The 17,712-nt window shown below is 32.5% G+C and overlaps 1 protein-coding gene across 1 annotated transcript; it reads left to right on the top strand.

Moving 5' to 3' along the window:
- Positions 1 to 1,387: 1,387 nt before the first annotated feature.
- Positions 1,388 to 2,678, top strand: LOC113001863 (uncharacterized). The gene is made up of 2 exons (XM_026128731.1): positions 1,388 to 1,870; positions 2,019 to 2,678. The coding sequence occupies exons 1-2, from the start codon at positions 1,388 to 1,390 to the stop codon at positions 2,676 to 2,678; spliced, it is 1,143 nt and encodes a 380-aa protein (XP_025984516.1).
- Positions 2,679 to 17,712: the final 15,034 nt, after the last annotated feature.

The raw sequence follows: 17,712 nt of genomic DNA, 5'->3' as shown, positions 1-17,712 counted from the left end.
TTGCGTCATCCTCATTAGAAAAAGACGCTTAAACCTTGGAATGATTGGAAGATACCACGGGACCTTCGCTGGGGGGCCCTTGTTGGAGTTGTCATCAGAACTACTGTCTTCGTCAGTCGCGTCACTTTGTACCGGGAAGTCCCACAGATAGGGCATTTGGACATTTCTTGGAATTCATGCCTGTACAGTATGCAATCATTGGGGCAAGCATGAATCTTCTGATACTCCATACCCATCAGACACAATATATTTTTCGCTTTATAGTAACTTTTAAGCAACGTGTTGTCCTCTGGAAGCAGATTGTGCACTACCTCAAGCAGTGAGGTGAAACTTTTGTCACTCCACCCATACCTGGCCTTCACATTAACCAGACTTAACACAGCAGACAACAGGGTTAAGGAATTCTTGCACCCTGCATACAAAGGCTTCTTAGAATCACTATGTAATCCTTCATACAGAGGGGCGTATGCTTGCTGGAAAGACTCTTGTCCAAGGTCACAAGTCATGTCCTCTAATCGATCTCCCATTTCTACATCAAACGGTTCAGTTTGGGACCCACTCTGCATGTCTGTGACTTCACCATGCCATATCCACGTCGTGTAATTCTTCTTAATCCCATCACACAATAGATGGTCTCGTATGTCATCCAGTAATTGTCGTCTTCCATTCAAACAGTTGATGAAAGGATAATAATATTTTCCTTCTTCATTCGGTCGACCTCTTTCTGAAGCAAATTGCAAGAACTGTTCGACGCCATCCTCATATTCTGGGCTCATGCGACTTTCATTCATCCAACTTCGATCCATCTAAGCAATTCCATGCATGAAAATCTCACTTTTTTATTTATAGGTGTGGCCCTATCCCATTTAGGAAAATTGTCTTTTATGTTAGCTTCAAACGTCAGGGTTACCATTATTTACAAAAATTTGACTAAATTTTGGTAGCATTTCGCATTGGTCTCCAAGTACACGACATGACATCGGTCAAATGAATTTCCCGATAATCAAGTATGCACTTAGAGAACAATATGAAATGCATTGAACCGAAATTTAATCAAATTAATGAAAATAATAATAACCTTCACGAATGAATCTAACATAAAAATACCAGTCTCCCCAAACTGTCCAAACGGACAATTCAAGACTAAATACAATGACTAATGCAAACTGTCCGCAAGAGTCATTGCATTCAGTCTCAAACGGGAATCTAAGGTTCACTCAACATGAATAACAGTTGTTTATATAACAAATTACACTGATCACATATAAGAGCATACAAAAGGTAAAATTCAATTACAGACAAATATAGACATCAACAGTTGATTATGTAACTAATTTAAAATGTTGGGTTTGAAGGGTGCTTATGCTTTATTATTGTAGTTGGGTATATGTGTGTGTGTGGGTGTGTCTGTGGTTCCTTCAGGTTTGACACTGCACAAACTCTTGTGTCAAGGTTCCTTAACGTTTCTTCTTTTTTCGAGGATGAGGGTGAGAGCCCCGTCGAGTCTGATGAAATAAAAGTCCAAACTTGGAGCAGCCAACACTACAGGAACGAACCTGTGGTTGTTGTTGCTGCTCCGCGGTTGCAAAAGTATTCTAGTTTTGATGACCAGAGTGGGGAGCAGCCTCTGCTTTTGCCCATTCGAAGCTTGAAATCTCGCTTATCTGAAGAAGATATTGATGTTCAATCTCTGAACATGTCAATGAGTTTTAAAAGATTTTCAAGCTATTCGAATAGAAAAGCAGAAGTTGAAGCTGTTGATGTTGATGTTGATGTTGATGTTCAATATCTAAATAGGTCAACAACCTTCAAAAGGTTTTCAAGCAATTCAAATAGAAATGAAGAAGTTGAAGCTGATGTGTGTGTGTGGGTATGTGGGAGTGTGTGTGTGTGTGTGTGTGTCGTTGTGTTTGTGTGTGTGTGGTTATGTATGTGTATGTGTGTGTGGTTGTGTGTGTGTGTGTGTGTGGTTATGTATGTGTATGTGTGTGTGTGTAAATCAAACTCCAATGCAACAGATTAATGGGATGTTGAATGAGGCTCAAAGGAAAAAAGTCACTGAGAGCACATCAAGCCAAACATTTGCAATGGAAGGAAGTGTAGCTGTATCAAATGAGAATAGTCACCTGGAGCAATCTGAGAATATGGAGCAAGATGTAGGTGAAATGGAAAAAGATAAAGGACTGAACAAAGCTTTTGACATGGAGAGGAATGGAGAAGGGGGAAACATAAAGAATGCTAAAGCAACTAATGAGACAAGGGAAATAGAGAGTGACAAAGATCTTGCAGCTCAATCAGCCTTCATTCATGAAGAATTTATTGGAAAACAGAAGGTATCTAAAGAATCTGTTGCTGACCAAGATATTGGACTGATGAGAACCGAATGCAAAGTTGGAGAAAAGAAATTGAAAGAGATAGGGGTGGAAAATCAACAGGCTAATGAAAAAATCAGAGCACCTGAAATGACTGCAGGAGATGCAGAGCATTCAGGAACCCAGACAGAAAAGGAGGGAGACACAGTGACAAAGGCTGATTACAGAGGCACAGAAGCAGCTGGACCTGCTGCAGTACAAGAGACTGTAAATGTCCAGAAAACTGCCCAGTGGTTCCATGTTGGTCAATCCACAGAAAGCAAAGCAAAGAGCTCCCCCAAGAAGAAGAAGAAGCAGAAGAACTAAGAAGGAGCGGAATTCTGTGTTTTTCATTGATTTCCCACTTGCTTTATTACATGGCTATTTATTATGATTCCTTACTAACAAAATTTGTCTCTTTGTGATTACAGGAATATTACAAAATGCCCAAAGGAAATGCCATATGATGAGACTGTTAATGAATTAGAATAAATTTGAATGAATCTGATTGATAAGAAGGAGCCCAAGTATTTGACTGCATGAAATGGGAATAAGTCCTTCAATACATAACGACATTCACAGAAACAGACTTACACTTATAAAACAGGAACAGAAACAGTGCAGGTACTTGGAGGGGTGGTGGGTGGGCTTCCTCCTTTCCCAAATGTTACTCACAGTTCTCTGTCTTTCACCTCTCCACTCTTCTCCCTTTATCCCATTCCCATTACTCAAATCTGTTTCCTGGCCCTAGATGCCATGTGGACAGGTGCTGCAAGTGGCCAGCTCCAAGGTGTATCATGCTTTGTAATTTGACAACTGAGGATGCTCTTAACTGCAACTGTAATAACTAATGAAGGGGGTCTGGGGATTAAAGAAATATCTAAATTCAATGTAGCTTTGCTGGGCAAATGGATATGGGCCTTAGCTTCTGGTCAGCAGTATTTATGGGCTAGAATCATTAACTCTAAATATGGAGGTTGGACAGAGTTCCAGTTTGGACGAGAGAAAAGGGGATTTTCCTACTGGTGGAGGGACTTGAGGAAGCTTTATCATCAGAAATGTGGCTATCCAAGAAATGTGGCTATGTCTTCACTTGGAGGCTCCTCAAGGACAGGCTCCCTACTAAGGGTAATCTCTTAAGAAGAAATGTGGCTATCCAAGAGGCTGTTTGTCCTCTATGTGGTCAAGTTTATATTATCTTAATAATATATTATATTTTCTGCCTTAAAAAAACTCTACAAGCAAAATATCCTACTTTGTATTTAATAAGCAATCAACAGACCTTTCTATTTCTATTTTTTACACGTTTAAAACTCAAACATATAAAATATAAAATATATAACAAACTAACATAGATAAAGACAAAAAAAGGAAATATAAACTCACCTCACCTTTTCACTAGAAGGAACAGATTGTACGAAGGATAGAGGTTGAGATATTCCAGTGGTTGTAACCTATGAACAAAGAAGCTATCAGTAAAGCAATAAATAATTATACCCATTTGAATTCAGTTTAATTTTTTATGACAATATTGAATGTAGCTGCAAGTAAAAATGTTATTATGATCACAAATAAATATCAATCAAATTTGGTAACTAACTTAAGCAATTTGGTCTTCAAGTTGGTGTGTATCAGGCAACCAAATTGACTGGTTCAGAACTTTATTTTTCAATATTAAGGATAAATTTACCTAAATATTAATTTCTCAAACTAAATTGAAAATTTTAAAAGTTAATGATTAAATTCATTTTTGTAATATGAAAAGGATTTAAATTGATTAATAGAACTAGTATGAAAGCCACCAAATTGATGCAGTGCAGTTTCTAGAACAACACAACAATCTTATAACCTTGACAAATTTTTGCAGCTTCCTTCACAAGTAAAGACAGGTCAAACATCACCATGGATGCTTTGCATTGTGACTCAACTTGAGGAAACCAACCAAATGATGAAAATGGTTCCGGTTTTGATTACTACATGCATTCCAAGCTCATTGACTGATAGCTGTCAATTCAACCTTGAGAGGAACTATTCTGATGACTGCCCTATTATCCTCAAATCCAAGATCATTGACTGGGGCCCTAAGCCTTTTAAGGTCTTTGATGTCTGGTTAAAGATGAAGGACTACCAGCAAGTGGTGAAGGATTGCTAGTCTGCTTATCAGCCCATGGGGTGGGGGGGGGGGGGGGGGGGGGCTTTGCCTTAAAAAACAAGCTTAAGAACCTTAAACACAGGTTGAAAAGGTGGAGTAAGGAGAATTCAGCAGATATATATACTCAAATAAAGCACCTCCAACAGAATATGAATGAGGTATGGGCTAGAATCATTAACTCCAAATATGGAGGATGGAAACAGATATTTTAATGCAGAAATGCAGAAATTTCCAAGGTTGTATCAGATATCTAGACAGCAACACAACCTCATCCAGCAAGTGGGAAGTTTTTCTGATACATCCTGGGAATGGAATCTGACCTGCAGAAATTTCCAACCCTGTTTCATGGTCCTTTCTGGATTATATGATGGACAGAATGGGATTTTGCCCCATATGGAGAAAATGGATCAATGCATGTAATCAATCAGCTACTATATCCATTCTAATAAATGGCATCCCCTCAAAGGAATTTGCTCCCACTAGAGGTTTGAGGCAAGGGGACCCCTTAGCCCCTTTTCTTTTTAATATTGTGGCAGAAGGCTTGACTGGTATGATGAGGACAGCTTTAACCAAAGGTTTTTACAGAAGTTATCTAGTAGGAAAGCAGAAGGTGCCAGTAAACATTCTGCAATATGCAGATGATACTGTCTTTGTGGGAGAAGCCTTATGGGATAATGTAATTGTGATGAAGGCCATGCTTAGGGGATTTGAAATGGTATCTGGGTTGAAGATTAATTTTTCCAAAAGTAGTGTGGGGATATTTGGAGTTGATATCAACTGGGTTCATGATGCAGCTCATTTTCTCAAATATAGGCAGATGGAGACTCCTTTTCAGTATTTGGGGATTCCTATAGGGGCTAAGCCTTCTAGCTGCTTGGTGTGGGAACCATTGATTAAAAAATTTGAAGCAAAGCTGTCTAAGTGGAACCAGAAACTTCTATCAATGGCAGGGAAGGTCACATTGATAAATTCAATTCTAACTGCTCTACCAATATATCTCCTATCTTTTTTTAAAATTCCTCTAAAAGTAGCTCAGAAAGTGAACTCCTTACAAAGGAATTTTCTGTGGGGGGGCTCTCAAGATCTCAAGAAAATTGCGTGGGTGAAGTGGGAGGGCATCTGCCTCCCTAAGGAGTTGGGGGGTCTTGGGATTAAGGATATTACTAGTTTTAATGCAGCTTTGCTGGGAAGATGGTTATGGGCTTTATCCTCTAATCAAAACCAGCTATGGGTTCGAATTCTAACTTCAAAATATGGTGGCTGGGCAGACCTTAATAATGGTAGAGATAGACCTTCGCATTCTCAATGGTGGAGGGATCTTCAAAAACTAATTAAGCAGCCTAAATTCAGCCCTATTCATCATCACTTGGTATGGAAGGTAGGGGATGGGAGCATAATCAAATTCTGGAAGGATAAATGGCTGGGGGCTGATTCTAACCTTGAACAGCAGTATAACCAGTTGTTTCTCATAAGTGGGCAGCAGAACAACACTATCTCCAACATGGGTAACATATGTAGCCTGATTTTTTTATAACTATTAGTCTATCTAAAACTATAACTATCTTGTATCTTTAGTACCTCTAGTACTTTTATCTATAAAATATACTTTTGCTGTTTAAAAAAAAATAAAAATACAAACATTACACTAACAATTGTTCAGCTTGCCAAAATTTATATAAAAAAAGAATATAATCCTCATACAAATACAATCATGCAAGCATATTTGAAAACTTAAAAATATGAATAACTCAAGTTAAAGCCAATTCATTTTTTACAACTGTGAACAAATTAACTAAGGTACAGTAGGCAAATTTGTTTTCACTAATATTAGTAGGTCATCACCACTGCAGTAGAATTTAAGTTAAACTTAGATAAGTACCATATGAAGAGGCCAGCTACCTTGTGACAGCCAACAAGTCAGAACTGAACAAATTTTTGCATGTATAATTGAACAAATTTGTTATCAAACTTTTGTGTGTGTGTTTGTATGATGAGTGTGTGTGTGTGTGTCATCAGTGTGTGTGTCATCAGTGTGTGTCTGTGTGTTTCTATCATACGTGTGTGTGTGTGTGTGTGTGTGTTTCATGACCAATTTTTCTTACTGGCAATTCAGTGGCAGTGTATTGCTTAGGCTTCCGTCAAAATGAAAGGAAAATCAATGAGTCTGACAGAACAACTTCAGTCTTCACTCTTCACTAGTTGAACACAAATAAAAAAAAATTAAACTACTTCCAGGATAAATAAAAGGTTCAGAAGCAGCAGACCTAGATTGTCTAAGCTATTTTATAATGGGCAGGTATAGTTACAATGATGATGAAATGAACTATAGAAAAAAAAAGTATAAAAACAGAAGAATAAAAAAAGAATTAAGGGCAGAACTCAAAAGCTTTTAGCCATGCTGGTTGGAATTTAATCAATGAATCAATCATGTCACTGAAATTTGGAACATAAATGAACTTCTCCCTTACTATCATTCTCTTTCTCTATTTTTTCTCTCTCTCTAGCTGCCTTGTTATGTTATATATCTATCTGCATATACAAATGATACTCTCTTTTTACTTCATGGTGAATAATTAACCTACCTAGGTCTAGAATGAGGGACTGAAAGTTCCAAGAGAAGAGTTTGAATCCAGAGAATATCAGCTATGGCAACAACTAAACTTCTATATTTTACTACAGAGGCCACTTCTATATCAGTTGTGGCTTTGTATCTATTGATATTGCCATCAGAATTAATAATGATCAAGCAAAAAACAGAAAAGATGTTATTTCATATACATTGACCTAAAGATTGATCTACTAACCCATGTGCTTAAGGACCATATACACTACATTGGTTAAAAGCAAATGTTGCATAGTGGTTAAAACTTGCTTGTTGTAGCCTAAACCAGTTTAGCATCTTGTTCTCAAATTACTGGTTTCATAACTATGCTACTGGCTTGTGTAGCATAGTGGTTAAAACTTGCTTCTTATAGCCTAAACCAATTTAAGCATCCTATTTTCAAATTACTGGTTTCAATTTTCTACACAAGCTACATACAAAAATTCTTAGGATCACTTCACAAACAAAAATATGCATAAAAAGCAATCATTGGAACTATCTTAACTTTTAGACCAAAATACTGACATTGTGTTGGATTAAAAGAACGGGCTGATAAAAGAATCCTAACTAAACTGGGAAAGAAGAGCATAAGAAAACAAATGAAATTGCACTCAAACCAAATAATGATAAAGTTATCATTCAAAAATGCGCACAAAGGGAGAGAGGGGTAAGGAAGTGAGATTCTGGTAAGACAATCTGCCTCTACACCAAAGCAAACCAAGTAGGCAAGTATCATAATTTACATATCAATACCATAGAACTAACATAATAGTCTCCAGTAAAAATGTTTAACCATTTAGGGTACAATGGTCTGTGAAAGAGATAGAACGACCAATATTAATATAAACTCCAATAATAGGCGTGAACTCTTAAATTTTATAAGTCCATGCAGCACTTAAATATGAGGGACTGAATTAATAATCATCAAGCAAAAAAGAAAAAAGAAATGAGAAAAAAGACAGCGTGAGGGAGAACAATACAAAAAAGGCAACTAATTCATCAAGTGGAATCAAATAAAACAACATGGTGCAAGGAAGTTGCCCTGAAGCACAAGCATAATGCATGTGCTACCCTGCTAGATCCTTTGTCTGCAGCACCACATATGGATTCATTTTGTCGTGGATGTATTCTTCAATTACTGGTTGCTAAGATTAACAAAATCAGTGATACAGAAGTGGAATCTAGCCCTATGAAGCCAGAAAGATCACGAAAATCAAATTTCAGTGAAGGAAGCAGCAGCTTCAAGAGCTTGTCGGCCATGGGCTCATTTTGAAGGATTGTCGGCCGCAATTCAGGGAAAATTACAAATGAAAAGCAATGATAACAAGAAGCATGACATGAGGACATTTAGTCAATGACTTTGCAATTTCTTTAGGATGTTTGATCAAGGACTCTATGGAAACAGAAGATTTTCTCATTGGTGTCAAAGTAGTAAGACAATGTATGTTCAAGTTTGTTTTCAATCGTGTGATCCATACCCAAAATATGAAACACTAAGTTGGATCATCATTTGTGAGAAAGTGTGGAATGCAAATATGAAACACAATAGCAAGTACAAACAAAACACTAAGAGACATGGGAAGATTTTATGAGTTTCCAATGCCGAGCTAAGTTACCAAAATTTTCAACAAATGATAATTTTGATGTCTCCATTCAGCATAAGGGTATTGGCATAATATAAGAGGCATGGGAAGTTCAGGCAGCAGCTTCCCTTCACATTCCAAAAGTCTACGAGCCTTACATCACTGAACAAAGAGTTGTACAACAGTTGAAAGCTAGGAACAAAGATAACTATTGTGACTATGCTTTGATGGGGGGTGTACTAATTTTGTTCATAGTTTTACTTACACTCACAGATCTACGAACAGTAGCTAATGAACTAGCTAGACTAGATTTGTTGTCAAGGAATACAAGTCCCGTCCTTGGTTTTGGATGATGTTTTTGCCTTTACAAAAGAAATCATTTATTCATTATGATCCAAATATACTTTTTTCAAGTGAACCAATTATGGATTTTACACAGATTATGAACAGAAAAGGAATAAGATAATATTCTCTAATGTGGACTTGGCTGAGAAATTTGGAGAAGAATTTCTCTACTAATTTTTATCAATGGTCTACCAATCTTAGGGAGGGGTTTTTGTATCAATAGGGGACCAAAATAGGGTAAGAATGAGCTTTTAAAATCATGATAGGGCCCGACAGTGGTTCCTATCTAGACTAAATGTAGTCTGATTTGGAACCTAAAATAAACCTAAAATACAGAGTGCAATTCTCAGCCCTGAATTTTCAGTTTTTCAACATACCTATAACCATGATTCCACTTAAACTGTTACAAGAACACAATAAGGGTAAGGGAAACTTCACTAAGGAGAAGAAGCACAGAGTTGTCATGATGCTTGAGTTAAATATGAGATACCCTAGCCATGTTTAGTTCACTAAGTGTGCGATACATGAATGCAATCAAATATTTATACAGGATTAGACCAAACATACCTACGTGAGGTGGCGAAGGAGAAGAAGCACAGACTTCTGACGATGCTCGAGTGCGACGAACACGATGTTTGACCTTAGACAAAACGATGGTCAGATGGAGAACAAAGACAGCAAGAAAGCTTAGATGGAGAAGAAGACAGAGAGAAGGAGAAGACAGTGCGAAGGAGACGAAACATACCTAGGTATGGTGGCGAAGGAGAAGAAGCAGAGACTTGTGACGATGCTCGAGTGCGACGAAGACGATGCTCGAGTGCCACGAACACGATGCTCAGATGCAGACAGAGACCTTGAAGGTAGACGGAGATTAGAAGAAGAAGAGAGCGCGAAAGCTTAGATGGAGAAGAAGACAGAGCGCGAGCTTCTTAGGGCTCACCATATTTTTTAAAATATAAGTTCAACATCGGTTTTTAAAAAAAAAACTGATATTAACAAAATGATGTTAAGGTTAACATCAGTTTTCTGGAAAAAAAAAAACCGATGTTAACATATCAAACGTTAACATCGGTTTTCTAAAAACCTGATGTTAACTAATAAATGTTAACATCGGTTATTAAAAAACCGATGTTAACTAATAAATGTTAACATCGGTTCTCCAATAACCGATGTTAATGAACTTCGTTAACATCGGTTTTTCATAAAACCGATGTTAACGTATATACGGTATTTACAATTATGCCACCGCGCATATGTTAACATCAGTTCTTTTAACAACCGATGTTAACACACCGATGTTGAATCCGCTTTTTGTAGTAGTGATATTTTAATTCTCTTTTAATCCTTGTAATTTTAAAAATAATTTTTTTAATTCTTATAATTTTATGATTCTTACTTTTTTGTCCCTATACTTTTCAAATGGGACTAAAAAAAATAAAATATAAACTAGAACTAAAAATAACATTTTTAAATTACATGGACTAAAAAAGATAAAAATCATAAAATTATAAAAATGAAATGAGAAATTTAACCTAACTAATATAAATAAACATAGCTTCATTCAGTGGAAGGGCTGGGTATATATGTCTAGCCATTTTGCTGTTGTACAAATAAGTCGATTATCACTATGAAAGCCACATCCTCTCACCTTAGGTGAGTATATATATATATATATATATATATATATATATATATAGTTAGTTAGTTAGTTGTTGACTGAGATTTTCATCTCGCGTGTTACGTTATGAAAAAATTGATATTCCGTTTTTAATTAAGAAAAAGTACTTTTTTTCATTTTATTTTAGTATAAAAGAAAATTTTCTATATGCCTTTTATGATCTAATTAAAAGTAAGGTCATTTTCTTAATATAAAATTTAAAATAATTACAGTTAAATTAGTAATTTTAAATTTAATTATAAACTTTAACTATTTGAAACTCTTATAAATACTTTCCAAAAAAATTAAATTTTAACGATTTTACAAATAGCTCTCGAAACTAAAAATAATTTATATTAAATAATTAAGTTGAATTTACTAATTTTAACTATTTAAATTGTTTGTACATACTTTCATGAAGTTAGAAATATTACAGGTTAAATAAATAATTTTAAATTTACTTATATTAATTATTTATAATGAAATATATGCTTTAATGAAATTTAAAATTTTAAAAATGGTATGAATGTTTTCTTGAAATTGATAATAATTAAGATTAAATAATTATATACAAATTATTGATTTGAATTATCGAAAAATTATTATAAATAATTTCTTAAAATTTTAAACTTTTAAAAATATTATAAATACTTTTTTAAACTAAGAATAGTTGCGTGCAAATTAGTAATTTTAAATTAAGTAATTTTAATTATTTGAAAATTGTTATTAACATTTAAAAATATTATAAATGTATAATTGAAATTGATAATATTTAAATTAAATAATTAAACTTATATTTACTAACTTTCATTTTAAAAATTATTAAAAATGATTTTCTTAAAAATCATTTTATTAGATGATGAACCTTATATCTAATCAAATTTGATAAAAATTAATGTGAATATAATATTGTACTAACTTTTAATTGTTAAGTATATGTTATTAAATTTACATTTTCATTCATTCGCTTAATTTTGTTTTCAGTGTATGAGTTATTTTTAATAAAAATAATTTTACTATCATTTTTATTTGGCTTTTGTTATGTAGATTTATTTGTTTATACAAGCTTTTTTTACTTTAGGAGAACAACATTGTCAAATTAATTTTATAGCCATATTGAAAATTACAATTACATTTAATTATCTTCTTATTTTTTATCTTTTAAAGCTATTTTATTATTTTCATTAATAAATAAGTTGTATATGTGGACATTTGAATTGATTTTAATTTTTTGAATAATGCAAAAATTAATAAAACTGTTAATATTATTTTTTATATAATAAAAAAAATTATCCTCCATATTTACTCTTGCATCACATGGGTATTATCTAATTAATATATATATATATATATATATATATATATATATATATATATATATATATATATATATATATATAAACAAATTAAAGTTGAAAGCCATCATAAGTTGAAAGTAATCTTAGACCAAATAAAACGCCTGAAATCTCTACAAGAGTAATTTGGACAGCTGATTTATATCTAAATTTAATCAACCTAGAAAACACATTCAGATTTCATTTGAATTAATGTTGATATAAAATAGAGGTTTAATTATTCAATTATTCTCTATAGTTTCACGATTAATATTTTTTAGTCCCTAAAGTGGGTTTTTTATTCTCATTTAGTTACTGAAAGTGGTTTTTTAGTCCTTATGACTTGCATTTTAATTTTCTTTTAGTCTCTCTAGTTTGAAAGTGATCTTTTTAATTCTTATCCTTTATATTTTAATTTATTTAGTCTTTACCATCAAAATATGAGTAATATTATCAATTACAAATAACTACAAAAATATTAGCAAATAATTCGTAACTAATTTATCGCAAGATAATTTGTAATAAAAAAATAATTGATAATTTATAATTAATTTGTAACTAATTATTTTTATATTTTTTATAGTAAGGACTAAAAGGTAATTAAAATATAAATTATAGGAACTAAAAATATCATTTTTAAACTATATCAACTAAAAAAGAATTAAAATAAAAACTAGAAGGACTAAAAAGATCACTTTTAAACTATAAAGACTAAAAAAGAATTAAAATGTGAACTATACCTAAAATAGATTTGATGCTAATGTGGATAAGGACATTTATTCTCAAAAAATAAAAGCAAGGACATTTATAATGCATGAAAACTACAAAATTTAAAATAGATGCACAACACGGCACAACAGGAAATTGATATTCGATAATTAAGGTGAGGAACAATTACGAATATATAAGGCAATATTATAAGTGCTCTATTTTCAGCCTAAAATGATTTTATTGTTTTAATATTTTTCAACAACTATCAATCTATCACTATTATAAATTAATTAAATAAATTGTTAAATCAATCAATTAATATTTTCAATTTTAATCATTAATAAATATTTACTATAATAATTTGAATTAATCAAGTATTTTCATCATTTTATATAACTTCTTTAATTTAAATATAAAAAATATCCACACGTACACTATATAAGTTCTCGTGTACTTTTTGTTTCTTCACATTAATTTATTTAGTTTACAGTTTAATTGTTTTCATTTTGCTTAGTTCATATATTTTTATTCTATTTAAAAAAAACTGGCTTTCCTTTTGTGTATTTTTTTGTTTCAGATTATTTTTTTTACAATTGAAAAATTTAAGCAACACACTTTTTTTTAACACATTCTGTATTATTCGTTGAACTTATTGAAAATCAAATTTTCTATAGGTCTCACTTTTTATTTATTATTTTGTCTCTTTAATTTTATAATTTTCAATAAATTTTAATTAATAATACATTGGGTGTTAAAAAAGTGTGTTATAGAGTGTGTTGTTAACCCCCCTAACAATTTAATTATTTTGATTTTGCTTAGTTCATTTTTCTTTCTAGAAGTATTCTAAATCTTTGGGTTTCCTCAAATGGTTTTTTTTCCTGATTTTTCTATTCATTAATGATCAATTGAGGTTTTTTTTTACCAACAGATCAAACTTAGTTGGTTGAGTAGGATATTTGAGTGTTATAAACCTTCCGATACCATGTTTAATTTCGATCTACAAATAAAAAAAAAAATAAGATTTCTTTTTTGTCAAAACTAAGTTTTCTTTTTGTAAGTTTTATTATTTTATTTTCTTTATTTTCCTCTTGAATTTTTAAGTTTTATTATTTTATTTTTCATTTTTTAAATAATTGAGTAATTTTATATTAATACTTGACATATGTGACATTTTCTTGATAATATTATTTGAGATATGATATACATATACAATAATTGATATACCATGTCTTTCACTTTCCAATGAGATATTAAAACATTTATTCCAATTTTGTTTGTAAAAAATAACATTGTCTTGAAAGACTTAATAATGCTTATATATATTGTTAATTCAAAAGACATTTGTGTGTTTAGATGAATTAGGATCCCTAATTATTTTGATTAGATGCAAATAAATTCAATAGTTAAAAGTTGGGTCTTATGCGTGCAATATTAGACTATGCTTTGTGATCATGCGTCTAAAGTTTGGACAAAAGCATGAGTAAGTCATGATTTGATACAACATTAAAGATGACATGTAAGACTTCATTTAATACTATGTATTTGAGATTCATTTTGTAAAAACTGTCTCACAAGACATTCTCTTAGGATATGTCGAATCCTATGAAGATCAAATTTTAAAAGTTGTCAAACAACATCAAAAGACACACTTTACCGTGATAGACTTGCTTTGTCTCAAAATAAGTGGTTTTTTGTTGTAGTGCTCTACACGAAAGCAAACAATAGTGGTTTTCGAGCATGAAGAAGGACGCACATTTAATGAAATCATTAAATGTTCCAACGATCAAAAACTTCAGATGTGAGATCAAGTGAAAAACTTATCCATTTAGAGACAACAAACACTTGAAGATGAAGGGCCTATAAATAGTAGAAGCTTTAAAGAAATGGTTTACAAACCCATGCACTATTATTCAAATTCTTTGTCTAAAAAGCTCTCTATATATTATTGTAAAGTTATAAAAAGTTTCAAAACACCTTGAGAATACATTTAGAGAAAAGACTAAGTGCTTAGATTTCATATTCATCTGTAAGACGATTAAGATTTAGTTAGTGAGCAAATCAAACAACAAATCTTTTGATTTATATAGAGCCAATAGTGACTTGGTAGAGCAAAGAATATTGGGCTTGTTGAAGCTTGGTGATAAGCTTCATTGTAAGAGACAAAATTGGTACTGAAAAATAGCTGTAATTTTGTGAAGTTAGTGGAATTTGGTGTTAACCAAGAACTGGATGTAATCCCAATGATAGAAATGAATCAGTATAAATCTTTGTGTCTTATGTTTATTCTATTTATCTTATGCTTTAAACTTACTTAGGTTTTGAATTTGATTTTGGTTGGAAAACATATTCTATTTTGCAAAATAAATTTCTATGGTCTGAACTTGTTGTGAAAATTTGTTGTGAGCTTTGAAAACTTATACTTCAAACGGTAACTTTGTTTTTCCCAAAAAAAGGTTTTAAAATTTATAAAATCACAATCCAATCCTCTTCTTATGATATTTGTCTTTATAGATTGGTATCAAAGTTCAACCTCTAAGGATTGAGCCCCTAATAGTGTCTAGAGGAAAAGATCTAGATGACAAATAACAATAACACCAGTCAATTTATTGTTGAAGAAGCTTCTCTCACAAGGCTGCTAGGCTTTACAGGAGAGGACTATTCTTATTAGAAGGACAAAATGGAGATGCACACCAAGTCCACTTAGTATAGACTTTGGTTGATCGTCACAAATAGAGATATACCCATTCCTAGACCAAAAGCAGAATTAACAAATGTTGATCTCGCTATAATGGAGCTAAACACAAAAGCTAGCTATACTTTGACATGTATTTTGTCCAGGAATGAGTATAGAAATATCTATAGACTAAAGACATCCAAAGAAATTTGAGACTCATTAAGCATCAACTATGAAGGGATAAAGGATGTTCAACTAAAGAAAGTTGACATTCTAATAAGGCACTATGAGAGCTTTTTCTTAAAATAAGGAGAATTTGTGGATGACATGTTTGGAAGACTTCAAGTGCTTCTAAACAAACTTGAAGCTTGGGGGCATATATTCTCCAAAGCTCAGATAAATCTAAAAACTCTAGATAGCTTTCTCAATGTGTTGGAACCAAAAACAACAACCATCCAAGAAGCCAGAAATATAAAAACTCTTGCATGGGATGAACTTTTCCTGAGAGTTCATGAAGTCAATCTTCAAAACAGAGATCATCTGCCAAACAAAGATTATGCTGCCCTCAAGTCTAGAGAGACCAACTCTATAAGAGAAGAAAAAATGTGTTCCTCCAAAGCAAATGCTGAAAAAGTGAAAATAGTTGAGTTTGATGTGTTGGACAACAACTTTGGAGGATCCACAGATAATAAGATGACTCTTATGTCCAAAAAGTTCAAGAAAATGTTGAAAAAGAAATGAAAGTTTCAACACTTGTCCAGAAGGACAAATAACAAATTTAAGAAGAAATATAAGGAAGAGAACAATGAGATAATCTACTTCAAATGCAGAAAGTCTGTACACATGAATGTTGAGTATCCCCAACTGAAGAAAAAGAGATATTTTGGTGACAAGTAGAAGAAAAGTTTGATGGTCATGTGGAATGGCTCAAACAATGAGAAGAGTAGCAGTTCGAACAATGAAAAAGCTAACATGTGTTTGATAGCTAACATAGACGAGAAAGTTGAAGTAAAAACTTATTTTGAATCTAAAACCTTTTCTACTACTTCATTGGATGAAGAAGAAATGTCTTATGATGTTCTTCTTAAAAATTGTCATATGATTTCTCTTAAATGCAAAAAATATAAAGAAAAATATAAAAACATCTATTTGTGAAAACATTGAATTAAAGAAATCAAATGAAGTTATGGAAAAGAAGATCCAGACTCTGGGAGAGAGTCTGAATCAGACTAGTAAGATAGACAAACCATCTATAGTTGAAAAAACTAAGAGAAGAGATAGCTTGTCTTATAAAAGACTTTGGAAATTTCAAACACTTTAATATGCTTTTAAAGTTCCACCAACATCCCCATTATAAGTCTTGCTTGGGCTTAGAAAAATAGGTATCTTCCTCCAAGTCACATTTTGATCCAGACAAGTGATACTTTTTGTGGTAAGTCTGAATATTCCAAGTTTAGATGCCTCTATAAGAAGAAACAATTGTCTAAGGGTACTAGTGTTGTTGGACCCAAAATGATTTGGGTACCAAAATTTCATATTGTTCCTATTACAGATATCCTTGGTAGGAAAAGGCCATGGTTTAAGTTGGTACCTGAGCAGTAGTTGCTCACGACACATGATGGGGGAAAGGTCTATGTTCCTTGACCTAAAGCCACTTGAAAGAGAGGAAGTTGCCTTTGGAGGCATAGGAAATGGAAAAATCACTAGTATAGGTAAAATTGGTATTCCTTCTCTAGCCTCCATAGACAATGTCTTATATGTTGAAGGTCTGAATTATAATTTGCTGAGCATAAGTAAATTTTGGGCATATCAATCTGAAATACATTTCAAAATTGTCTAAAAAGGATTTAGTAAAAGTATTGTCTGAGATTTGTTGGAAAACCCATATTTTTCTATGAAGCTTGTCAACAAAGGAAACAAATCAAAACTTTTTTTCAAATCTAAAGATGTTGTTTCCACTTCCAGACTATTATATTTGTTGCATATGGATCTGTTTGGACCAACTAGAATGTTGAGTCTGGGAGGAAAGAAATATGGCTTTGTCATAGTTGATGACTACACAAGATATACATGGGTATACTTTCTTGCACATAAACATAAGTCTTTTTAAGGTATTTGAAATATTTTGTAAGAGAGTTCAAAATGAAAAAAGGTTTTGTATCTCTTCTATTAGAAGTAACCATGGAACTAAGTTTGAAAATGTTGAGTTCAGATCATTCTATGAAAAGAATGGCACTAAGAACACCTCAACAAAATGAGATAGTTTAAAAGAAAAAAATAGAACTTTGCAAGAAATGGCTAGG

Source organism: Glycine max, chromosome 6, assembly GCF_000004515.6.
Source record: "Glycine max cultivar Williams 82 chromosome 6, Glycine_max_v4.0, whole genome shotgun sequence".
In the NCBI taxonomy this organism is placed as follows: Eukaryota; Viridiplantae; Streptophyta; class Magnoliopsida; order Fabales; family Fabaceae; genus Glycine; species Glycine max.
This window is presented reverse-complemented; position numbering and strand designations above follow the sequence as displayed.

Excerpts from the sequence above, each read along its gene's own strand:
- LOC113001863 (XM_026128731.1), top strand. The coding sequence starts at position 1,388 with ATGTGTGTGTGTGGGTGTGTCTGTGGTTCCTTCAGGTTTGACACTGCA. Across the intron at positions 1,871-2,018 it reads AAGCTGATGTGTGTGTGTGG|ATTAATGGGATGTTGAATGA; the intron begins GTATGTGGGAGT and ends CCAATGCAACAG.